This window comes from Lemur catta, chromosome 1 (genome assembly GCF_020740605.2).
Source record: "Lemur catta isolate mLemCat1 chromosome 1, mLemCat1.pri, whole genome shotgun sequence".
In the NCBI taxonomy this organism is placed as follows: domain Eukaryota; kingdom Metazoa; phylum Chordata; class Mammalia; order Primates; family Lemuridae; genus Lemur; species Lemur catta.
In genome coordinates, this window is record NC_059128.1 from 196,423,821 (window position 1) to 196,450,466 (window position 26,646).

Consider the following 26,646-nt stretch of genomic DNA (forward strand, 5'->3'; position numbering starts at 1 on the left):
TTTACACATATATTAATTAATTTTTCTTTAAAGAGCTTGAGTTTTAATTCTACGAGAATTTCCTGTGTTCTTCCACACCAGCGTCATAGGAAATCCTAATGTTCTCAAGATGTCTTTCATTTCATTGCACCTGCTTTTCAGGATCAACAAGTTAGTTTACAAGCTGGAAATCTCAAATGCAAAATACTTACTTGTGGGTGAAACAAGAATCCTGGAGAAGGCCTCAAGTATTTCTCTTTTAAAGCTTCAAGTGGGTCAGTTAGTTTTCTTTTCTCTACTCTGAAAGGTTAAAATTAGATTTTGGAGATGAATTAGTCTCACATATCAATCACTACATAATCACCCACATTTAGGGCAGCTAACAATAGGTAGTTAACAATAGGTAGGCTTCTGGTTTCTGGGAGGCACACTAATAAAAACATAAAGATATCTGTTCAGTTCTTGAAGAATACTCACCACACTCCTAGGTGCTTAAAGAGAGAAGGTCCTATTTATTATAATGGAAAAATCCTACTGAATGACTCATGATAATAACGAGGAAATATGAAAAATGTGGACTCACTAAACTAGAGGCACTTGTCACAAAGTTGGTACCTTTCCATTTCAAATGAAGACAAGAATGCTTAGTGATTTTGAAATCATGAGAACAGGACTAATTTGAAAATTAAAGCCATTTTTGACCAAGAAGGTGATCCCCAAATATTCATTCTATTTCTTCCATATTTGACAATAATAGCAAGGAATTTCCAACCGTACTATATACCCTGCTAGCCATTCTTTGAGGTTTACTCAAAATTATATATTATACATACACACACACACACACACACACACACACACACCCTTTGGATGGCACTGCTGACACTGCTGATGATAAATAAGGCAGGTGGGAGAAGGGTGGTGAGAAGAGGATGGGGAACTTTTTAAAGATAAAGACATATAAAACTTACCCATATAGCCCTTCTACTTTAGAAATATTTTTATTCTATTTTCTATTAAGCACATAGGGAAATGATAGCATGAGTTGACTTAAAGTAACTTCTTTTACCACCTGTTCTTTCAAAAACTGTGGAATAAGTACACTTTTAAAATAGAATAATAGTAACTACCACTTCCCAAAATATTACCTATGTTTTGGTTTGCACATACTATTTCATTTACTGCAGTAAATGACATTATACCCATTTTACGGGTGAAAAAATAAGTCACAGACATAGGAAGGCTGAGATTTTAACCCAGGCCTGACACTAAAACTAGGCTCTAGGTCTTTCACGAGTTTCGTCAAATGATAGGTCTAGGGTCTTAACTGAGACTGAAACATCAGAGAGAAGACGACGGAGATTAGAGTAAGTAAAGTAAAGGGAAGGTTAGGAGGTGATGAAGATAAGTGTAGTGGATACGTGGAAGAATTGGAAGCCTGTTGCCATTGGAAGGGTGTCAGAAAGAAAGTCTGAGAAATTATCTTCATGAAGAACTGAAATACATCACTGAGTTAGAAATATGACTTTACCAGAAATGTGTGACATATAATCTACATGCAAAGTATGGAAGATCTGTTTTTATTTCTTTTTTTCTTCTCTAGTAATGGTACCAGCACAGAAATTAAGATACAATGATTGAAAAAAGTACCCAAACATGGTACTGATAGTGCTGAGATACTTTTGCATTGTCTTCTTTTATTCCCTTTGTCATGTTCAAATGGGGTGGCCCTTTCCATACTGGCAATATTTTCTTGTTAATACATTATAGATAATATAGGTAGAAAAAAAGTTTTAGGTGAAAAGAATTTGCAGCTGTAGCATCTATTAAGTATTAATATTAGACACTCAATAAATATTGTTGAATACAGAATAGCACAAAATCTTCTCTTCATAAAAGAGAATCAAGCAAAATATAAAAATACACCCATGCTAAATTCTATAAAAAATTATCCACATATTCCATGAACTCTTGAAAATGTTCAAGATTTGAATGAAGTAAATGTGAAAATACTTGTAATATTTAAAAGATGTATTAATAATAACCATAGTTATTGTTATTCATACCCATTTTTAAAAATTAGTATTTAAAAACTTAATCACTTTGAATGGTCAAGTGTTACAGAATACTGCAAAAGAGGCCCTTTATTAAACTTACATATTTCATTCAAAGAATTTTTGGATACATCAAAGGAAACTGGATAAGGAAGGCATTAAACAGAGACATGTCTTTTAAGCCAACCACTCACATTATATACAAAAACTTTTTGGTAATTAATATTTCATTTACTTGGGAGCTCCTAAGAGATTTATTTAGAAAACAAATAAGACCAGTACTCGTTAAGGATGTGTTGATAGGTTAACAAAGAGTAGACTCTTGCTGTTATATGTCTGTCCCACCTTATTCCAAATAACCTGACCCATTTAAGTACCCAACATATTTGCATTAATCCTTCAGGATTCTCATTCTTCCACCACTTGACAATTTACTTTAAATATGGCTTTCCCATATTTTCCACTCCAAAAAAATGCATTTAAAAATAAATTTATTGTCAAGGGAAAATAATTCCGTAGGCCTATTCCAAACCCCCAACTTCAGAGACATCCAAAAATAAGTCCAAACCTAATAAGCCAACTTTCTAAATAAAAAATGAATTCACTAGATTAAACAACTTTACTCTCTGTGTTACAATAATACTAGCAAATGATTTGTTAAAAATCCACGGCTGTATCGTGTAAATACTACGTTTCACACATCTGTTCACATTTCATCATCTCCCAACCGCCCTTACCTGTAAATAGGGTCCATAAAGAAAGGCGTGGGTCTTGCATGCTGCAAGGAACCATCTGAAGCTGGTCTTGGTTCAACGTTGCCTCCTTCCTTTTCCCCAAACACATGGTTTTTTCGAGGCTCAGTCAGCTTTGTCCCACTGGCTCTACTCCTACTACCCATACTTAGATCCAGGGGCTGGTCTTGGCTTGTGGCAGCCGTCGCTGAAGCCTTGGAGGGGACGGGAGTCAAGGGCTTCTCATCCTTTCGCTTAGTGGTGAGATCAAAGGGGGACTCGGAGTTGCCCTTCTGCAGTTTCTTTACTTCGCCTGGTGATTGGGGTTCCATTTTCAAAGGTAATGATCGCAAGTCTCTATCAGGAAATGGGTACATTGATTGAGAGAATGCTGGAAAAAACGGGAGGGGAAACATGGAAGGGTAAGGTAAAGCTCCAACTTTTTTGTCTTGCAGCCCCACCAGTCCTGTTGAACCAAAGTATTTTTCAGCAATAGAAGCAATAGCCTTTATAGAATCATTCACAGCTCCTGACACCGCAGTTTGCTCCTCTAAAGATGGTGAGAAAATGGAATGATTGCTGTATTCTTTCTTATTATTTATTGAAGCCAGATTCTGAAGAGGGCTTACTTTGTCTTTGAACATGTTACCATTTTCTTTAAATTTCTCTTTATCACTTTCAATGTCACTTTCCAGATCAGAGCCCGAGGTTGTTTCCAGGTCACTGCCACTTGGCGTACTGACATCGTCAAGGTCACTACTCTCTGACTGGTCACTGATTTTCTCAAGGGGCCTCTCTTCAGAGGACCTCTCGGGCTGGAGCTCCACTGGCTTATTGTCCCCTACGGGTGGGTGTTTAGATAGTGCCTTCAAAATATCCTGTGTAGCTGGCAGTATCTGAGGATGTGTCATGAGGGGACTTTGACTTTTGTTTGTCTGTTCAGTACTTGATAGTCCTTTAACAGGAGAACTAGCAGGTATCAAAGGAGGCCTGTGGTACAACCCGGAAGGAAACAGACCAGGGAAGCTAAAAGAAAATCCAGGAGCTGTTGGAAAGGTAAGACCAGCAGGATGCCTATTGGCACCAAAATAGTCAGCAAGGCCCGGGTTGGCATGACTCATATTAACCATGGACGTTTTATCCATAGCTGGGGTTCCAGGAAGTGAAATGCCTTGGCCAAAAAATCCACCTGCCGCAAAATGGTTCTTGCCCTCACAAAACCTCCTGTGTTTATTTAAGGAAGACGTAGTGCTGAACATTTGTCCACAGTCTTTGCACTTGATTTGGGTTCTGCAATCAGCATGCATGCGCTTATGACGACAAAGGTTTGAAAACTGAGTATAGGATTTATGGCAGACCTCACCTGTGTGCAAACAACAAAAAAGAATCTCAGGCTTTATGGCAATTGCTTCTGAATTTAGCAAGTATCACAATTGGTTTACGTAAAATTTCAATTAGGAAGCTAGTAAAAGATGTTGGAGGCACCAATCTGGGTGCACCAAACACAGAAAACCCCATTTCACTAGATTCCAAAGCAAGGCATCCAACCTGACAAATGTCTTGAGGCAGCACATATATTTCATATATGTATTTTGTCATCCCCATTACACAATATTTTGCATAATATTTGTGTATTTCAATATTTATGGAAAAGTCAAATTCCAGCATATAATGATTCCCCACCCATATACTACACTAATAGAATCCTAAAAATTAAAGTCTTAAAATGCATTAAATATGAAACATAACAGGAACCCCTTTAAAATTTTAGAGCACTTAAAGAATTTTATATTGTAGGCGCCAAAATAAGATACAACAGCCTTTCCCTCAACCAGAAACTTCACCTTTATTGCCTCTCCCCTTGGGGAAAAAGCTTGTGACTGCTCAACCATTATTTAATTGGTATTATATCATACACTCTCATCATTCACACATCAAAGCCACACAACAATGCACATTGTGTATTCTGAGACTTTTTTAACAATCATTTTCATGATATGAGAAAGACTGACATAATTTACAATGGCTCTATTTTAAGCCTGCAAAGGAAACAAAATTGAATGTAGCCCATCCTGCATTGCTGGTTCCCATGAACTACGATCACGTCCTCTGACTTCCCCTCACACCAGTGGTTGTGCTAACCTTCCTGCATTTATGAAATCCCGTCCTTGGGAAACATGTCCCCTTGTTGTCTAACTGCGCTGGTTATCTCGGGGCTTGGCTTCTGTGTGATACAGGCGACTACGGTAAACGGGGGAGAGTGCTGTGGAAGCTCTAACCCAGAAAGAAGGACGCAGCAGTGGGTGCGGCCGTGAAATATCCCTCTTGACCAGAATCTGCCAATAAAGCAGAAAGTCTCCGTCCTCACATATGTGCCAACATACCTAAGCATATTTTAAAACCAAACATCTTAACCCTTAAGAGCCCCTTTGCTAGGTAAGAATCCTACTCACTTTATAGCCTGGCAGAATTACAACATCAGTATCCTAAGCCTCAAATCTTTTATTTTACTTTACAGGGGATGAGTCCCTTTATGTGTGTGATTCCTCTGACACTTCTGTACATGTTTAATACATGCAAAAACATGATATTCCTTGTTGGCAATTGTTGAAACAAATTTATTTTAAGAAATTAAGTTGAAGACAAAATGCAACATTTATTGCTTTCATGGGATGGCTGCCTTTTAAGTGCAGAAACGTTGAGCTCCTAAGTCAAAGCAATAATAATTTTTTTTTAAATCATGCATTGGAGATTTTACAGACTTTTGGTCAAACAAAACTCACCCAGAACTTGGATTATTCCACACACCTCCAAAGATGAAGTACCAAGTGATTGTATGTCTGTTTCTTTTACTCCTAAAGGTTAAACTGTACTGTTACATATATGAATGTGCTTGGTAATATTAAAGGAGCCTTCAATTGTGGGATGATTCATAACATCATAGAGGCTGTAACATGCATTTTAATGGGAAGATTAGATGGGGGTGATTTATTTTCAAGTTATTTTACCAGAATATATTGACCAGAGTCTGCTTTAAAAGTATATAGTATTTAACCACACGCAATAAATATACATATTAAAGTTGTTTGATACACTAATTAAAATCATATGATAGGGAAGATAGAAACATCAGACTTTCACTAGATATAATAATTCACCAATGAGCAATCACAACAAAGAGTAAATAAAATATTATTGGAATTATAAAAATGTACTCATTAAGAAAGCAACACCTCTTCAAAGGCATTGAGAAAAACGTCTAGATGGGCATTCAACCAAGGCATAAGTTTTTGAAAGGCTTGCAAGTTTTTGCCAAGGCAAGGAAATGTTGCTCTCTACACTTCTTTCTTACAGCTGGATGGCTTTAAGAAAATCAAGAGCCTCTCTACATTGGAGTAACAGAAGGTGCATTTGACTTTTCTGGTCCCATCCTTTGTTACATGGATGAGTGGTGACTGTGTCTGATCTCAAGCACATAGAACCTGGGGTGTTTCTTTAGGCAGAGGCTTTGTTTTCAGCACTTGAAGGTCGGGCCTGGCATACCACAAACCACCAGGCTTCCAGGTAAACTGGTTCAATTGATGCTGAAGTCTGTACTCTACTGCAATTTTCTCAGTAATAAGGAATTAGCCAGCAGTTAATGTTGCATTTTTCTACTTATTAAACAAATTAAGAGGCATTTGAATATATTCAGCCTATTAGAGCATGTGGTTTCTATTTAGGAAGGCTGGAGGTTTCTGTAAAGGCAGTGAGTAATTACCTTAGCACTGGTGACTTTGGGCTAGAGCTTGGCGGCACACTGTAATAAGAGACAGTTGCCATAAACACACCAGTGGGGGTAAATCGTGGTGTGTGGCCTTCTGGTGAGAAACAGATATCAGCTCTAGGTGAACCTCCTCCACTCTGGTCTCCACACCAACTCCTGATCCTTAAACTCTTTTGTTCTAAAATTACACGGCTATTATTCATAATTACTCCATGGTTCTCTGTCAGATTTTATACTTGAAGAATGCCATCTGTTATTTAAATTTACCAATAATTACTGAAAATACATTCATGGGAAATACTTCATGCAACCTGATTGGAAAGAGACATCCTATAGCACTTTAAAGTGAAATGCTTGACTTCAGCACAATTAAAATTTGAGATTCCAGAATCTTAGATGACAGGAGTCTATATTTTTTTACTTTTGTTTTAAATAATAAAGTATTAAATGGGTGATGAGAATCCCTTGTGGTTTATTCTACATTTTTTTGCACCAAAACATAATAAGACTTACCAAAATTTATTTCTGAGAAATCAGAAGTAAATGAACTATTTAATACCGTATGATTTTAGCACTTCCAAGTATATTTTCAGGACATTACAACCTAGAGTCAGGAATGCCTTTTTGAGACAAGAAGTCTAAAATTTCTATTGTATACTTTATTTCCCGTGACTTTCAACAGAGCTTCCCCAACGGAGACTAGAGCACCCTTTTGTTTATCTGCTAGTCCTCTTCCCTCCACCCAAGGAACAGAAAAACATGTGAGCAAAACAGGACTCTAGTGTGAGCTGGCAAAAGAAGGAAAAGCTCTCTTGGTGTTTGGAAGCACAAAAGAAGGCTATGTCAAGGCAAAGAAGAGGAGAGTTATTCTCTGGCATCTCCATGTTGGCACTGAAAATTAGTTTTTTCCATCAGGTCCTGTAGTAGTGTCTCATATACCTTCTAAAAACCAAAGTCAGAGGTCTTGCCAAGTGCTGAGTATGCTTCAACCAATTCTATGTGTATCTGGATCCAAAATCAGTCTTGAAGTTTGTAGTAAAACTCAATGAGTCACTGTATTTATATGCCCAGCCAAGCAACGGATCAAAAGAAGCCCAGAATTGTTGCCCAGATGGACTAAGAACAACAGAGTTTTCTTATAAAATATTTCAGCACAACACAGAGAACAGGAGTGGGTGGCTAGAAGAAGAAGAAAATGAGGGCTGAGTTTTATTTTGTTTGAAGTAGGTTTCTACAGTGCTTTGTACAGAGATGTTCTAAGTAGGTGGTCAGAATAGATGTCCCCTAAAAGCACACTGCCTGTAAATTTGCTTTGGTGAAGTGGGTAAGAGAAACAGCGTGTCCAGCATCAAAGTGAAAATGTTCTGCTTTTCAAGTAACAGAGAACTACAGATCCACAGCCTGTGATTGGAAACAATGGGTAGATTAAAGGGCATTTTATTCCCCACCTCTCTCCACACACATACACTCACACACATATACACAGAGTCATAAGCCTACTTGCCAGGTGGGGTTCTTCCAGCTCTTTCTGATCCAGAACAGGTTTTTAATCACTTCATCTCGTTTAATGATATCTGCTATTTGCTGCTTTACAAAGCCATGAATCTTTACAGTGTGAGACAAATCTGGTTGTCTCAATTAAATCCTACAACCTGGGGAGGCTTCCCTTTCATTATTTAACAACTTCTCTTTTCTCTACCTATTATTGATTTCATCTGAAAGAAAACAGCCTGGGGATCACAGACAAAATACCATGGATCTGTTATAAGTGATTTTCTTGTAACAGAAAATAGCCCTACTGGATCGGACCATAAATAGCTAATACAGTGACCCCCTAATGGCCATGTGTGGCCATTCTCCTGATCACAGTGCCTTTTGGAGGAGAGACAGATGCAGGAAGGAGGGCTGGAGTGTTAAAAACTTACAGATAAAGGGCTTCACACTGCTGTGGATGTGCTTGTGTTGTTTGAGGCCCGACGAAGTGGCAAATGTTTTGCCACACTCCGGGCAAGCGTGGGCCCGGGCACCAACATGCTGAGAACGAATGTGCCGCTGAAGGTTGCTAGGGTCCGTGAAAACCTGCTAGGAAATGAGTACTGATTAATCAAGAAACTTAATTCAAGGACACAATAAAGACCACTTGGGATGACTCAAGAAGGAATTTTATTTGTTTTGTTTTCATTTGTTTTCCCCAAAGACTAAAAGAAAGTCGTATTTCAATAGTGTACCCTTCTCTAGGGTAGGAACTTCAAATTATTCTGTTCTATATTCTTAACATGGAGTATCCACTGATATCAGTTGAACAAAATAATGAATGGCACTATTAGGCCACATTCAAGGTCTTTTTGATCCCATTTAGAGTGACTGGTGTTGAATAATAAAATGCTGGTTATGCCATTGTTAAAACAAGTGTGCTACTTCCACCCTTTAAATAAAATTTGGGGGATTTTTACTAGAGAACCCCAAATCTATTTAAAGAGTTTTCTTAGGGGGTTAAATTCTAATGCTGTGTTTCAGTAAGTTACCAGCAAGTTGAAACCATTCCTTCGGACGCTGTAATAAAAAAAAAATGAAAAAGCCACCCAACATATGTGGAAGCAAAACATCCCTAAAGATAATTTGAAATGCCTTTTTAATTTCTTTTTAGGCAAAAAAATATACAAAATTTTATTTTAATATACATAGCATGGGGGAGTTGCAGGAGAATGACTGATAACCCAATGGAGTATAGAGATTTCCATTAGCATAAGAAAAGGTATTCATGTGCTATGAAAAGTTTTTGGAAATAGAAAGCAACTTTGATGATACCAGGACATCTTTGAGTTAATTAGGAAACATGAAAATAAAAATATGTGAATTACTGTTACCATAGTTCACAGTTACGGTCTAAGCTAAGTACTTCCATTTCACCCTATGTTGTTCAACACTGACCTCTAAGACAGAGGCTCCACATTTTTTAATTGGAACCAAGTTATGATTTATGGTGAGGACTTGGGTGGAAAAATCTGCAAATGTAGGAGTCTCCTATTCAATCTGAATAGGCATTTAGAAACTTTATGTGACTTCCTCACAAATTGCTATTAAAGGAAATCAGTAACATGCATTGGATAAAATTTTCATTCTCCGTAAGACTATAAAACAACGCCATGCTGGTAAGTCAGTAGCGGAACCAGGAATTTACCAAGGATGTCTGACACCTAGTTCTGGAACTCACCATTAAGCCTCACTTCCTCCCTTACAAAAATAAAAGGATACCCACTAAGTGTTTTTATACACTCTACTAATGCCTTTTAGCATACAACACTCAGTCTACTTTTCTCAAGATATTTATAGTTTCCCCTCTCAAGGCTTGTTTTTATATATCGGAGCAAGTGATGAATTAAGAGAGAGCAGGATGACAGAGAGAGGCCAAGTAGCCTACAAATTCACTGTACCTTGGCACAGTTTTCACATTCATAGTGCTTTCCACTGTCATGTGACATCTGGTGGCGAATTAAATTGGACTTCCAGTTAAATGCCTTGGGACATTGATCACACTTGTATTCCCTTTCTTCAGTATGTGACAGCATGTGTTTCTCCAGGCTGTAAGAAAATAATTGATTTAATAGGACACGGTGACAAAGAACACATTCATAACTACGACATCATTTCATTACTAATTTAACTGGCAATTAAAAAAATAAGAAGGAAGAGGAGTTGAACTGAGAAGGAGGAAAGAGAGGAAACAGGCTTGTGACAAACAAAAGTACATTTTATGTTTCATAAGAATGTGTCTCTCATCCATATGAAGATGTCCCCCTGTTGTTAGAAAATAAATTTGATACAGCTAGAGGAGATTATCTGCCAATTTATGAGCATGATAAACAATAAGCTATTTGTCCAGTTTTAGATTCACTACACAATTCAAACAGCAACATATATTGCTAACACCACTTAATTCAAACACAAATCCTCAAATAGAAAATGTTAAGAAAATGCTTAAGAATACATAGATAGGTATTCTGTCTAATGTATATAATCTCTAGATTTAAAAAAGTACTTTATTTCTAACCATGTCATCATATGAATAAGTGATCTGCAAGCTGACTATTCAAGAAGCAACTTCCCAATACGACCCTGGAATGGATGGATGAATGGATGTATGGATGGATGGATGGATGGACTGATGCACAGATGTGTGTGTGTATGTGTGTATGTCTGTGTAGATATACATATAACTATAAATAAATATACAACCATATATATAGAAAACTTATGAATTAGGGAAAAAAGTATCTAATATTTTAAGTGGATGCGCTATTTAAGACCCCTAAAAGAAAAACATGGTTAGAAATTTCTCTGTTTTAAAGTTTAAAATGTTTTTCCTTCCCAAATGTTTCCCACTTTTCACTAATATATGTATATGAAATCTGCATGAATATAATGAAATGCAAATATTGATAATTACTGTGAAAGAAGATGTCTGCAACATTTGTATTGATTAAACACATACACACATAACACACTAGGATACTATCCCCAAGTTAAGTTACCAGAATTCTATGGAGAAATAGTCTATGTCAAATCTGAAGCATGAAATTCACAAGATGGAATGAGAACATCTCGTTTCGGTGAAAAGCAAGAAAGTCATAGCTGATGTCAAAGCAATTAGGGTCCCAACCTAAAGAGATGCCCACTGACTCAATGTGAGCAAGTTAAGCATCAATATAAATAGACACTCTTTTAACAATGATGACATTCAAAACACACAAACAGAACCACACTGGCCACCCTTGGAGGATACTAGGAAGCGAAACCATTATTCTGAAAGCTGGTAAATAAGGGAAAACATTCATGTGCATGTCCGACTTTTCCTGTATAAACTGTACTTCAAGGTAACCAAATAAAAAAGTTTCTCTACACAGAATTAATCTGGACAATAAATGATAAAAGGATGATGGAATTAGAATACATTCATTTTGCAGCCCCTAAACAATTAATGAATCTAAGCAATGCATTATGTGCCTTCTGATGGAAATAAACGACACCATCAATGAAGTATTCTTGCTAAAACAGTGAACATAAATCCCAACCAAGGCTTGGGATGTAACTAAGAGTTTACAGGAAATGGAAGGGATCTTGGAGAAAGAAGTTAAACAACACCTCAGGGATATAAACAGCAGAATCCAGACCGGAGGAAATGCTACAGAAAACAACTCAATTTCTTCTATAGTTTTCTCTAAATAAATAGCAATGACAGTGAGAGAGAAAAAGAGAGGTGAGATGACAGAGACAGAGAGAGACAGACTGACTCTGGGGGAACCTTTAGATTAAAACAGATATAAGAGGCTTGCCAACCAATTGCTATGTATGGACTTTATTTTGATCTTAATTCAAACAAAACACTCTAAAATTTAAGAGATAACTGAGGAAATTTGAACCCTAACTGCATATTTGATATTAAAGGATCGTTATTTTTTTAAATGTGGTATTGAATTTATGTTTTGAGATTTTTCTTACTTTCTACAGACACATACTGAACTACTTACGAATAAGATGATATAATGTCAGGTTTTGCTTCAGATAATCCGAAACAGATATTAGTTGAGACAAGATTGGCCTTGTGTGATAATTATAGAAGCTGAACATATGGGTTTTTTTATACCATCCTCTCTAGTTTTGTGTTTATTTGATACTTTGCATAGTAAAAAATTACTTTAAAAAAACTAACAAGCATGTAAGCACTCTTTCTTTTCCATGTTTATTAATTCTCCCTGGGAGACTGTGAGATAAACATTCTGATGCGCAGGACCTTTGTGGACCTAGAATATATTACCCAGTGGTGGTGTACACTGTGTAAGTGCAAGCGTATGTGAGAATATAAATTGCCTATTTTCATATCTTGGTAAGTTAGAAATACCTTTCCTATACTTTTTCTGTTTCTCAGCTTCCTCCCTGCAACTCTATTCATATTGGCACACGAACTTATTTTTCCTGCCCCGTGAGTCAGCCAAGTTGGAAATGCTATTCTATTTAAGCACCGGTGGTGATATCTCCACGAACAAAAGGTACCAGGAGGGCACAGGTATGTGGAGTCATAAGAGAGGCCCTATCTTTATCTACAATATGTAATCCTCTGTTTGTTACAGAAGTTGGAATGTTGATAGAAGAGTTAAGAGAGAGATATCAACAACTGCAGTTAACATTGAACTGAGTTGGGGACATCCTCCAAAATCACCGTACAGATTGCAATTCTCACTGTTCGTCCTTGGCAACCCATAAACGCAAGCCATTTTATAACATCTATTCCAATATGCTATACATCAAATCATAAGCCCTGAAATCTAGTAGCAAAAGATTGGCCTATACGTTGGGTCTTATTCCTTCTTGTAATTCCAAGGATATGGTTTAGTTTTAAGAGCATGTTATGAGTACATGGCACTTAGGGGGAGAAAAATAACAAAGCAAGGGGAATTTTCCTGTCTTTTCTTCTCCTAATCTAGCAGAAAATCCATATTGTTCTAAGGTATTATCAGCTTTCAGCTAATCAGTGATAGAAACAAAAAAAAGCAAGTCATTCTCACAACAGCAAATGTGCATTGCTTTCATAAACAGAAGCAATCCAGTCAGTCATTAGTGAGACTTCACTTTTCATAGAATTTTATCCCAATTTATATAGCTTTGCTCAGCCTTCTGGGTTGTTTTTGGTTCTTTTCAATATTTGCATATCAATCTTTGTTTCTTTCTTGCCTTTTTTTTTTTTTTTGGCATTGTTTTCTCAAGATTTTACACTTAAGATACAGAACAGAGTAATGAATCAAGCCAAGAAAGGAATTTTCATTGGTCAAAATATAAAGTGACAATATAGTATTCAATAAAGTAGAAAACATTCAGATAATGTAGGTACTACATGTGGCTAAATTATATGATTTATAACCAAAAATATCAACTGCACCATTGACATTAAGTTGCATAGTGACATGCTTTATCTGTCTGGCTGGGGTACCAAAAAATAAGTTTTTTGAGAATTCACCCCATGCCAGATAGTTAGGTTTCCTTCTTGTTTTCTCTTGGATGTTTGACTGAATCAACTAAACTGATAGTTTGTTTCAGCATTAAGTAGAGTTGACTCAGGCTTCATCTTACAGCTGGGAGGATTAAGCAGCTTTCTCCACCTAAGAAGTGTTGCTATACATTTCTACCAGGAAGTAAGAATTACATTGTAGTGTTTAGTCTGTCAATTTTTGTTTTACAATGCTTTCCATCATGTTTAAAACAAAATTGAAGGAAATATACTTCATTTCTGACACCAGAGATACTCCTTTACAGTACAAGTACTTTTCCTATTCATTAGCATTAATTAGTTTCATTTTGTTTTTTAATTTGGGCACAATTATATTTAGGTTACATGCTGTGACTTTTTTTTATTACAAATCCACATTTTACCAAACACAAACAACAGATATATCCTCTATGCAGATTTATATTAAGTGATAAAGATGAGCTTAAAGGGTGCTGGGAAAGCTCTCTTATTCCCCCAAATGTTTTCTCTCTAATAGCTAAATTAGTCCTAAATTTTCCAAGCTAGAGATTTATTATTCTGACTCAATTTCCCCAAGGAAGAGGTTATCCTTAATGACTTTTAGTCATTCATGCCTTAAAGTGAACGACAACTATATGAAATCCTTTCCTGAAAGAGGCCTAACTAACCAGAGGAAGATGCAGTGCAATAAATGGAGGTGAAAACAAGAGGAGGAAAAGGAACCAGGAAGAAAAGGAAACAAAATGGTAAACTGAAAGAGGTGGAGTGTCAAAGGCAAAATCTGTGTAATTCACATCCTTAAGTAAGGCCAGTTGATATTCTACCACTCCTATTTAAATACAATGATGTTATGTTCATTTGAAATTTTGATTACAAGTTCCAGGATCATTTCCAGATTTAAAATCAAAGTAATGAATACAATTATTAAAATTATGTGTGGACCAACACAAAAATCATTAGGTAGAAACAAACAAACAAAAAACCTATTAACTGCTTATATGCTTTTCTGATTTTAAAGCCCGTTTTGTAGCAGAATTATTAATATACTTCTCAAAGGGTAGGTTCCAGTGTTGTTGCTTTCTTTAATAGAAATAAAAAAGTTACTGAATTAAATTCAAAAAGCTATAAAAAGTTAATATATCACTGAAATACAATTTTCATTGTGTCAAAAATAAGTATTAGAGAATTGCATCATTTAGATTATCATCTTTATCTGCTTCGTTTTAAGAAATCAAACATGCTTCTCAACACTTTAGGAAATCAAACATGCTTCTCTTATTCTTTTATATGTGTGTGCAGCTTAGATAAATTGCTGAAATTAAGTCCATGAGTTACACTGTTCTATCAAAAGATCATCGATATTTCATCAAGTGAATAGCAAATCCAGTCTTTCTTTAATCATCTATAGGTGGTCTTTTTTTATTATCTATGTTTTTTCTATAGGTAGCTTTACTGTTTCTTGACACATGATTACTTTAATTAGCATCATTTTTGGTCCAGCACTCTTGATTCTTCTCTAAATCATAATTTACTATAAAGTTAAGCCTTTCGTTCCTAATACCACTACTTAAATAATAATATAACATATTATTTTCTATCTGACATCAAAATAACTAGTTCCAGTTTCACTGTCAATATTTTACAGATGAGAATTTCCAGGAAAAAATGAATTCTGAGCATGTCACTAGCACACTTGTCCAGTTCATTGCAGTTCCAAATTTCTCATCTGCATAAATTCTAGAAATTCAATACAACATTGCAGAGTAAATATACAAGTTTTGTGATACAATATGTCATTTCTAACCTTTGCAAATCAGGAAAAACTTGGTCACATTCCTTACACTCCTGGATTGTATGTATCTCTTGGAGATCATTCTCACTTTCGAGTTTTTGTTGAAAGTCCTCTTCCACCATTGAAAATGCTGAGTGAGTAGTACTGCATGGAAACTTTTGGTGATCTGCCAGCTCAGCCTTAGATTCAAAGAGCTGGTCACAGTCCTCGCAGCGATATTGCCGTTCTTCTGTGAAAACAATTCAAGTGTTACTAGGATTGGGTGGTCAGGATGTGCCACCACAAACCAGCCAGTCTTACTGAATTATACAAGACATAATAGATATTATTTGATGGTCATTTCCACCATGTCAATTTTAAATGTGGATTAGAAATAATGTATGTAAAGAACCCAGGACAGAGACTGGAAGAATAACACAAGCAATTACTGTGGCTACAGTACATCGTCCCGATTTGATAAAACTTTATGACTAAACCTTTCTAGGTTCAGAGGGTACTAAAAGTAATAATTACCACTTACTGTGCATCATCTATTTTCCTCAATCTCATACGCAGATTATTGACATTCCTTAAAACATGATGATAAGGAATTATAGGTCATATTTTTATCCTAATTTTCAGATGAGAGCATGCAGTTCAGAGAAGTTAAGTACTGTAATCAGCTAGGGAGCGAAGTGGTTGTGTTAGGATCTGAACCCACCTCTGTTCCATACACTTCTCAGAAAGCCAGTGCCACGTGACCTGGAGAGCACAGGGGATACAGAGTCCCCATCTGAGCCATGCTTATGTCTGGTTAATTTCAGTGAACTTGCAAATGCTTTAACATTCATCATCACTAATAATGGGACACAGGATGTTTTTAGTACCCTTCTAGGCTAATTCATGTTATCCAAGAGTCAGTGCTAATTGGCATAGCTTTGTTAAATAGTAAACATATTAATTTGCACTTTAAGTCAATAAGATAAATGAATGGTAGTGGTGGGAACAAGGTTATAAAGTGTCGGGTAGGGATGGTACTGTTTCTTTTCTTTTTATTTCGATAGCTTTTAGCCCCACTCATGAGGCCACGCTCAGCACAGATCACACAGATACAATCATAGATACAACTGTGAAAACAGCTTACACTGCCGAAAAACACCCAGAGCCAACAACAAGACACATCGCCCTGTTTAACAGACCTACAGCTGATGAAAATGGTACTCTTTAGTTGTTCATTGACTGAAGGTTTTTGAGGAAATATTTTAGTCACCAACCAGATGCCAGGCATTTTGCTAGAGAATGAATATATAGGATGTGTGAACAAATAGACTGTGATGTATTTTATGACAGAAGCATGCGTAGGGCCTAAGGGGGCACTGAGAAACATGCCTACTCCACCTAATAGGAGGAAAAGACGTTCCGAAAGGCTTTGTAATGAGTAAGAATCAGCCAGGTGAAGTGGGATGGGGGCAGGCGTTTCAGGTAGTGGTAACAACATGGACCAATGACAGAGACGAGAAAGAATATGACACATTCAGGGAAAGGTAAAGTTGTAGTAAATGTGGCAGGTCTGCAGGCTGCATGTAAGGGAGGAATGAAAAATGAAATTAGAGAGGCTGCAGGTCATGGGGCCCCTGTAGGACCCTGTTAAGAAGGGAACAGAAAGCGGTGGAAAGTTGGAAAGCAGGGACATACTTTAGACTTGGTGTTTAGAAAAATTTTCCTCAGCTGCAGTGTGAGAAGCCAAGCAGAGAGGCAAAACGGGACACTGTTGTAATCCACTAAAGATACTAGTTAGTTTAAACCAAATTAATAGCAGTGGGCCCAGAAAGACAAAGACATTACCATGTAGATTCAACAGTTTGTCAACTTTGGATGTTGAGGGTTAAGGAAGAGGGTAGTATTCTTAAAAAAAAAAAAAATCACCTCAGCTCTAAAGACAGGATTCTCAGTGATATTAAGTAGTTAAGAGAAACATTACCTACAGTCTGTAACACTACTCATGTATTTAAGACCTATATTTAAGATCTCAGCCAGGAGCCCGAACACAAACAGAACCTCCAGGCCACAGAATAGATACAAAAGGCCTAAGTACTAGAGACAGAAAAGATCTTGGTTTGCATGCTGACTCCACCACTTACTAGGCATGTAGTCTTAGCCAATTTACTTAGCCTCAGTTTTCCTATCTGTAAAGTGGATATAATTTCTTTCTCACAGGCTTGATCTATGTGTAAAAGATTAAATGAGACAATATATGGAGAGCATATAATATCTAGCATGTAACGGGTGTGCAATGCATGTGTTTTATTTTCTCTTTCCTAAGTTAAATCCTAGAAGTATAAAATAGAAATAATCATTTAAATGTTATATATAACATACACGATGTATGTAGGGATATGGAAATGATACATGGGGAACAAGGAGCAACTGATGGGTTCAAGAAGGTTATAAAGGAAGATAATTTATGAATGGCAGACCTCAAGGAAGAATAGTCACTTCAATTTAGGCCTTTTGGGAGTAGTAAGCTAATCATTTATATTTCAAAAAATAATTGTTTGAAAGCCTTTTTAGATATAATATTTACAGATGAAAGACGTATTGCACCAGACAAAGTCCAGATTGCACGTTTTATCAGCTAAACACCTCCTGCTGCCAAAGAGCCCTTTCCCATTGGGCCAGATTCCCCATTCAGGCTCACACTACCAGGCTAGTTGGGAACTCTAGGTTTTCTAAACCCTTTTGCCCGTCAGAGTTTCTATGAGGAAAATGAATACCAAAAGTCCCCCCCAAATACAATACTACAGCCTATAAAGAGGCAGAATGCAGCCTGGCCAAAGGAAGAAATATCCAAGTGAAGAGAGCCAGACGAGAGTGGCAGCTTCCTTTGCTAGAGGTATAAAGGCAAGAGCTAAGGTTCTCCCATCCCAGCGGAATTGCTGGAGGAGACAGTGTTATGATCCCCACCTCTTTGGTAGGTTGGGATGAATAACCATTTCCAGTGGCTCTTCCAACTACAAAACACTCTAATGATACCACTAGATTATGTTGAACCAAATCACATTATATTAGGAAGAGAAATAAAAAGAAGAAAAAAATATCAAACTTTCATTTCAATGATACAAATCAATACAAGTAGAGTTTTCTCTTTATCTGACTTGAACATACATCACTACTAATTATGATTATTTTGGATCCCTCTTCTCTTGATTTAAAATAGGTCTCTGGCAAATAAAAATTCCTCTGGCTCTAAAATTTCCTCATCTACACTTTTCTTCCAACCTTACTCCCCTCATTCCCCTCCCATATGGTCATTCTGGCTAAACTTTTATGGCAATAGAAATACTTTTCCCAGTAATAGAACATTAGATGGGAGAAACATACCCTAGCTTTAGAGAAGCTCAAAACCAAGCACCCTGGAATGACTCTTGTGCAGTGAAAGGTTTCTCACCATAGTCTAAGGCATTGACAAAGGCTTAAGTAGGTGGAGGTCCAGTCCAAATACTCAAAATTCCTTTGACTTCTACTTCAGGAAAGACTTCTGCTTACTTTAGCTTCACCATAATATTAGCCAGATGTCAAACCAAGAAAATAGCTGGTCCAAGAGAAGGAATTTGTTAAAATTGACATTGAATAGCTAGGGAAACTAACAAACACCAAACATGATGGACCCTTGTGGATTCTACGTCACAGTCTCCAAATGAGGGTAATGAGGAAGGTGGTGTGAGCAGTACTAACCGTGGATATCCGGCGCCATAGTTTCATGAGGATAGTCTTCACTCTTCATGAAAAGCAGAAGTTCCTCTCCTGGCGCAATGTCTGCGACTACTCTATAGAATATCTTTAAAGACAAAAAAAAAAAAAATGGGGGACATGGATCAAGGAAGAGAGAGGAGTGAATATTAACAAAGATATCTGTACATTTTCTCATACCTTAACAAACAAATGCCTTTTTATTTTTTATCAAAAGAAGTGTGATTTCTTGTGTTATATACTGAAAATGAGCCCTCTGGTGACAAATGTAAAGCTGTGACTCTCCAGCCAGTTCACAAATCTTTTCCAAATCCCACTTCGCAAATCAAATTTTCTTAATGCAAGGCTTGCTGTGTCACATACACTCTGTGCGGTGTTTAACAAAGAACTTCCCCTTCTCTAAATGCTCAAAGCACCCCAGTGAACCACACACATACTCACGGAGTTGAATGCTGTCTTGTGTTATCCACCAGTAGCCTAGCTCACCTTGAGCAAGACTGCAAAAGGAGCACCTTCTCAACAAGGTGTTTCAAAGGTAATAGGTTAGAAGGACATGGCATAAAAGATCATGACAGCAAGAGAGAGTATTCTGTTTTTTAAAAACTGAATCCTTCTCTCACCAATCAGAATGGTGCTCCCACGCTCAGGCCCTGCCCCATGCCCAGCTCCTGATTCTCACTCTTTGAAAGCAGGCATTATGCCTGTTATTGATTCATTTATCAGGTTAGTGGGGGTGGTGCTTATTTTCCTGGCTTTCTAGCAAAGTGCTGAGGAGAGGAAGGATTTAATAAATCTGTTAATGACTGACGGAAAAGCAGTGGAGCAAGTGTGGAAAGAACCCTGACCTAAAATTTCCAAGAGCTGCCTACCTTTGCCTAAGCCGCTCAGTGACTTAGGCAAGTCATTGTTCAATGGATGTGTCCAGGCTCCGGGTTTTTTTTTTCATTTATAAAAGCATTTAAGGATGAAAATCTTTCAAATGTTTATTCATTTTACCATGAAAATGTTCTCAGTTTTTCATTTCATTATAAGATTATTTATTAAATAACAATTCCATCTCAAGATAGAGGTTTTGGAAGAAAGAATGAAGTTATACAATTAGCTGGTGAAAATGAGACCAATTACATTCTGCTGCAGCATCTTTGCAAAACCCCACAGTACTCAGAAGAGATTATTCCTTTGCCTGGTATCTTCTTCTTGCTCTTCGGCGTTATCAATGAGGGTCTTTTCTCCCAATCCTCTTTCTAAGAATGTCCATAAACAGAATTTCAGCCTTAGTGAGCCAAAAAACTAGATTTGAAATATCTGGGTCACACACACCCTACCAAAAACAACAACAAAAACAACAAGAAGCACCATATTCTAAGAATATATTCTTAGAAGGTATTGCTGGTAACTGCAGTTTCTTGCAGGGCCACTTGATATTTCAAACCGTGAAAAGCTGAGTAAATTAATGTCTTATAAGATCAATAGAAAGGCTTATACTTTATTTATCTATTTATCTTTTGAAAAGCTGAGAACTTTAAACATAAGTACGTGCCTCTTTATTCCAGTAGGTGGCTCTAAAGTACAATTGTTTATTTTTCTACAAAAAGAGCACAAAATTGTGCTAAATTTGAAAAATAACTCAATGAGGAATGTTTTCTGCTTAGTTTCTTTCCTGTCAAAATAAAATAATTTTTTTTCATTCAATAGTAGTTTAACCACCTGAAGTTGGTTTACAAAAAATAATGGCACACATAAAATGTTGCTATAATACAATATAAGCTAAGTTACTTTATATCTGTCCATAGATAGAACCCAGACTACATTAGAAAAATCACTCCCTGTTATGTGCTGTTTCTATAAAAGACAGTGAATTTGCAGTTTGTATCTTATTAATCCTAACCTTCAAATTTTCCCTTCTTTGGAAATACACTGAGACAAGCAGTTCTACTCAAAAGGTTACCAAATTAAAAATAATAATAATAATAATAATGTGTGAGTTTGCTTTTCCCCCTAATCCTTCCAATTAAATACTTATAAGTACCCTGTTTCATTCTGAAGTTCTATTTCCCCTTAGAAAACAATGGACTTCTCTCAACAGTTTGAATCACCTCTTTTTTTGGCATCTCTTAAAGGTTTAACTTATTAGCTTCCTTTCCAACAACATGTTGACATTTGAATTGTGACATATTAGAACTTTTCGGTGGCTTCTCGGAAATAGTGAGGTTAAAGAGACAATACCCAGCAAGACAGTAAAACAGTACAATTGTCTCTGTTGAGGAATGCTGCTTAGACACACATGCCAGGTCATTTCAAGAAAGTATTATGATATCATTATTTCTCTGTAGTCCACTATTAATCATGTCTCCTTTAATTCCATTTTAGATTTACTGAATCCAATGTGAATAGTCCAAGAAACAAAAGGAAATGATTGATACACTGTAACTATATGTTATAAAGACAATTCTCTTTGCGGGACATAGATCACGACTGTAATTTCCCTTTAAGTGTCCAGATTGTCATGTGAAGAATATTGAGTGCATAAAAAATAAAAGACACGGAAGAGTGTTGATGTTGGCTTTGTTTACTGGAGGTAAAAGGTGACATTCCAAGCCATGAAAGGCAAGGCAAAGCAGAGTGGATTTTAACTTCAGGGTGTTCTTTTAGATTTTAAGTGAATTTTTATGGTGCTCATGAAACTGAGGTTTGAAAAGAACTGGCAAGCACCAGACATGATGAGGGCAGATTCTGGGCACGCTTCCCCACACGGCAGTAAGAATGTGCCTCGAAGTCCCATCCACCACACCTTCACCAACCCAGCCCTTTTCTAAGGTGTTTCTACCACTCGATCTGCACTCTCTCTCATCCCTTAGGATCTTAAAGACATTTAAGTAAAATTATGTTTTCCTCTTCTAATTACAATGGCCCAAAAGTATAATTTGAATACTTGAATCCAGAGGTGTACACATATAAATTTAGTTTACTTTCTAACAACAATAATACACCTGCAGGCGTTTGAGAATTGACAGGAGTAATTTAAGCCAAAACAAAATGACAATCTGTTGCCTCGAAACAATTACGTGGGGAAATGATGGAGTGTAATTTTGGAGAATTGAGCCTTTCGGAAAATATGCTTTTATGTCATAAAATAGATCTTTCAGCAATAAAAATGCAACAAAGAATAGAAGTGATTTATGTAGATTTTCTCACAGATTTGTATAGTGAGTATGCTTGGCCATGGCTATAAAAATATAGTCATGTCTTTACAATCAGTGTATGCTGAAATCTCAGCTATATTGCAGTCCTATGAAGTATATTCCATCCGAGTTATGTATTAGAAGCAGAGACACTACCAATATAACCTCTCTGATTTGGGGCCTGGAGAAAAACAGAAGTGACTCAACTCCATTGAATTCAATAAAGAAATTAACAGGTCTCCTCTCTCATGGTTGGTTTTAGGGAAAAAAATTATCTCAATCCCCCCAAAAAAAATGTCCTGGGTCTGAAACTTTGTGATAAATTCAATTCAGATATGTAAAGAGAGGCCCAAAAATCTGAAACACTTAGAAAAAGTTTGACTTAGTACAAAAGGATTGTTGACTTATTTTGCTGTCTCTTTTTCAGAACGCTCTATTAGAAGGAAAAACTCAGTTCTTCCCAATATAAGGTGAAAGATAAGAGGAACAGGGTCTCAGTATAAAAAAATAGGATTATATGGAAATTCCATTTTTTAAAAGAAGTGATAATCAATATTTTAAAACTGTATTAACTCCTCCAAAACTTTCTGTTTGGTAGCTATTAATAATACCAAAATCTAGAAGCATGAACATGTCCTAACTCTGAAGCACCTGAAATGTTTGACAGTTGAGATAGTCTTTGGATTTTATCACAGAAAAATTTAGTTTTCCCAGTCTTGCTTGACTCTTTATTTTTACAGAAAGCTACATTTCTATCTTTGTAAATATAAATATACGTGGATCTCTGCATACCTCAATTTATAAAGATAAGTATTTACAATTAATGTTTTAAAATATTCTTTATTTTTAATTTTTGTTAAAATAGCACAGTAGTGAAATTTCTAAATTTTGTTAAATTCTAAATCATTCACGTGGTTGAAAATAAAACTGGAAATTCCAAAATTGTTCACTTTTATTATTGATAAAATTCACAATTTAAGGGATAAATATAATATACATGTATATAGGAATTAAATACTCTAAACATAATTATTATACTTAATTTGTTTTAATCAAACACTGAAACAAGTTCCAAATGCAGAGAATATCCATTCAGTTAATAGTCACAAAGCTAAGCTAGGTATGAAAGGCAGTGGTGATATGGTATTGATTTGCAAATTCCAGACTTCCAAAATATACATTTTCACGTGATGTAATATATAAATATATGTGTGCTTGGATATATTATATATTTTAAAGGAGACATATAAATGTGGCAAAGTATATGTTTTGGGGAAATTTTAAAATTCACACAAAATATTAGCCATCTCATATTTTATATATACTTATATGTAAATGAATGCGTAATAGCATATTATTAATTCTATTTGTATATCATACAAGTTATATGCAATTATATATTATGTTATATAAATTGTGTTATATAATTTTATATTATATAATAGTTGAAATTAGAATTAATTAGAATTAACCACATATCATTAAGTACTCATCTTCTTTGGTTTTTGAAACCCAAGAGGACAGGACTAAAGAGAGTATGGACATTCATAAGCACTCTGATAGGAGAGTTAATAGGCTGCAAAAGACTTTCAGTCAAATGCTGTTTTATACAGTCAAGGCCTATGTTCAACCAAATCCTCTATTAAATTAATGATGTTACCATTTGTATTTATAAATGATAATAATGTTGGCTCACATTTATTATCCCATACAATAGAAAAATCCAGAATCTGTCAGACCAGCCTTGCTGTTGAGTTTACTGTGCTTGGATCAATTTAAACTATTATATTTGTACCACTGAGACAGAAGAAAAATTCTGTGCACAAGAGGGAAAACAAGAAAGAAAGAAAACACATCATTTACTTTTAAAAAGATGAACAAGGCCTCATTGTTATGAATCCCCGTTTATTTTTCCTGGTCAAGCACTGGAAGTTTTATTTATGCTTAATAGACTGCATTTGGCATGTCTAAAAATGACAGAAGTGTGAATTATGAATGACCTTCAACCTATTCAGGAAGTTGTAATAATTGAAATAATAGAGTAACGTACTCCCTGAAAAATCTGTACTGAGAGACAACTTTTTCAGACTATTGCTGTCTTTTTACTTTGAAGTTGACAGTTGATTTCTTCCTCTTCCAGCTCCCAACATTTGGCTTGAATCCTTTATTTTCTATAGCTTTATTCAATTTAATACTCAAAAGACTAGGAAAAGCTGAATGGAACTTTAAGAATTGGAGGGTGGGTAGGAGGGGAGGTAGGTAACAATTTACACATCTGAATAGTCAACAGTTGATATGAACACATCTGTCAGTCTTGGTGTTGCAGAGAGTTTGCAGAAAGTCCGCAGATACAACATGTGCATGTGTGATATCTTTAGGAAACACAGTCTACACTCCTATCTATCCATAGCAATGTAGGAAACTCAAACTCAAGAGTGAATTTTTTGGCCTCTGGAGGAAGGATCCTATTATACATTCTGAGCCTAATTAGTCAGAGGTAAAGAGAAGTGTCTTCAGCAGACAGAAATTGATGGCAGAACATAAATTTGTCCAATACAATGGAAGCTTTATCATCGCCAAGCATTGCCAAAGCAAATCACCCTTAGTTTCTTTCTCCAAAGAAAAGGTATCCTATGTATGTCTTTAGGGTCACAGTCTAAAGACAAGAAAATATTAATTGAGAAAGATCAGGTACTGGCTTGCTATATCCACTTCCAAAATGAAAAATATGTATTCACTGAACCAAGATATTATTAGAGGGGAAATTTCTTTTTCTCTACACCTTTATCTCTTTGTTAATAACATGAAGAAAAAAAACCAAGTTTATTTATGAACGAAGCAAAACCAAGAGTTCCAGTTTGCATAAACAGGGTGTGATAAAGATCCACTTATTATAACACCCAGAGCCTACAGTGTTCCCAGCCTGAAAGCCTTTCAAGTTGTCTCTTTAAACAATCTCTAAGGATCTCTCTACAGAACCTAGAAGAAACCTGTCTTTGGTGGCCATTTCATCTGATTCTATGAAAACTCTGATGATCATTCTGAATGGTTTCTAAACATTTAAGAAGAGTTCCATCATTACATTGTAATCAAGCTAAAGATCATGTTTAGATTTTTTACTAGGCTGGAGACTTTTCTTGTGCCTTTGACCAAAACGTCTCCTCCTTGATGGCGTATAAAGCATTCTTATGACTACCTTTTTGGAGCCATCTCAGAAATAGCTGGAATCTCCTGTGGGTGTGATGCTTTGAGACCTTCCTGAATGAAAGGTGATATATACATGCAAACAATAATTACTTAACATGTTCACTTAACACTTGAGGTCATCCTGTCTTTCAACTTGTGCAATCTGTGAATCTTAATAAAAATCCTGGCAGGGCATTATTATATGAGGAAAACTTTATTTTAGGGGGAGTGGCAGTGCTGTTTGTTTTGTGATGTAAATATCAAATGGTAAACTACGCCTTAGACAACTTCATTTTTGGGTGAAGGAAGTTACTTATATCAGCCAGACAACATCTCCCCAAAGTTAGTTTAAACACTGTTCATAAAGCCAGTCTCTGGGTATTGCCAGCTGGCATTCATCTTAAAACAGCAGAGCATAACTTTGGTATAAAAGTGGAACTTGACTTAAAAGCAAAGCAAAGAAAATGCCCAAAGCCAATAATAATTTCAACATCAAAAGAAGTCATACAAAATGTGGACAGAAATCCTTGTAAAGGAAGAGCAAATTAACAAATTACCTGACAGTAGATGCAAACATTTTTAAAAAGCGTAAAGAGGCTAACAAATTACATTTTTGCTTTCCACATAGCTGACCAACCTACCCAGCTTTTTTGCACAAATTGTACTAATTGAATGAAGCAGGAAAGTGGATTTTTTCCTCCATAAAATCCAAGGAAAATAACTTAATAATTGAGCCCATAATAAGCTTACAATAATAATACTGTTCTAGTGTCACGGCAGTGTGATAGAATCATTCACGTGGACCTAAGGAGAGCGAAAGCGGGTGTGCCAAATCAGCCATGATTGTCCTGGAAGCAGTTAAAACTTTATAAGGTAAAGCACAAACGAGAACAATGCCTGTTCCAACTGAAAACACTGTAGAGTCTTGCTGCCGTTCATTAACCACAAGGGAGCTGGCAGAATCCTCGAAGTGAATTCTGACTTTGTATTCTCTGAGGGGCAGTTATTCTTCTATATCTCATTACTTCAAAATATACATCAGGCATTAGATAATCTCTTATCGACACATTTCTTTTTATTCAGAGTGAACAGCATAGTTCTCTTCTTCTCCTTACTAAATACCAGCTGTCAAGGGCCTACTTAAAAATGAAAGGACTTATCACCTTGTGTAAATGACAAGATTAATAATGTCTAGGGTTTCTGAGA

General features: G+C 36.2%; 1 protein-coding gene across 12 annotated transcripts in view; it reads right to left on the bottom strand.

Annotated features, from left to right (window-relative positions):
* The window catches only part of MECOM (MDS1 and EVI1 complex locus), a 61,585-nt gene that overhangs the window by 27,687 nt on the left and 7,252 nt on the right, over positions 1-26,646 (bottom strand). For 5 of the 12 annotated variants that reach the window (XM_045539608.1, XM_045539609.1, XM_045539612.1 and 2 more), the window contains exons 3-8: positions 19,058-19,160; positions 15,356-15,572; positions 9,965-10,112; positions 8,456-8,612; positions 2,771-4,127; positions 192-279 (exon numbers count right to left, since the gene is read on the bottom strand). In XM_045539608.1, the coding sequence (XP_045395564.1) occupies positions 192-279; positions 2,771-4,127; positions 8,456-8,612; positions 9,965-10,112; positions 15,356-15,572; positions 19,058-19,106 (2,016 nt within the window). In that variant the 5' untranslated portion in view covers positions 19,107-19,160. The remainder of the gene's footprint in view (positions 1-191; positions 280-2,770; positions 4,128-8,455; positions 8,613-9,964; positions 10,113-15,355; positions 15,573-19,057; positions 19,161-26,646) is intronic. The other 7 variants (XM_045539611.1, XM_045539610.1, XM_045539605.1 and 4 more) reach the window with 3 other exon arrangements.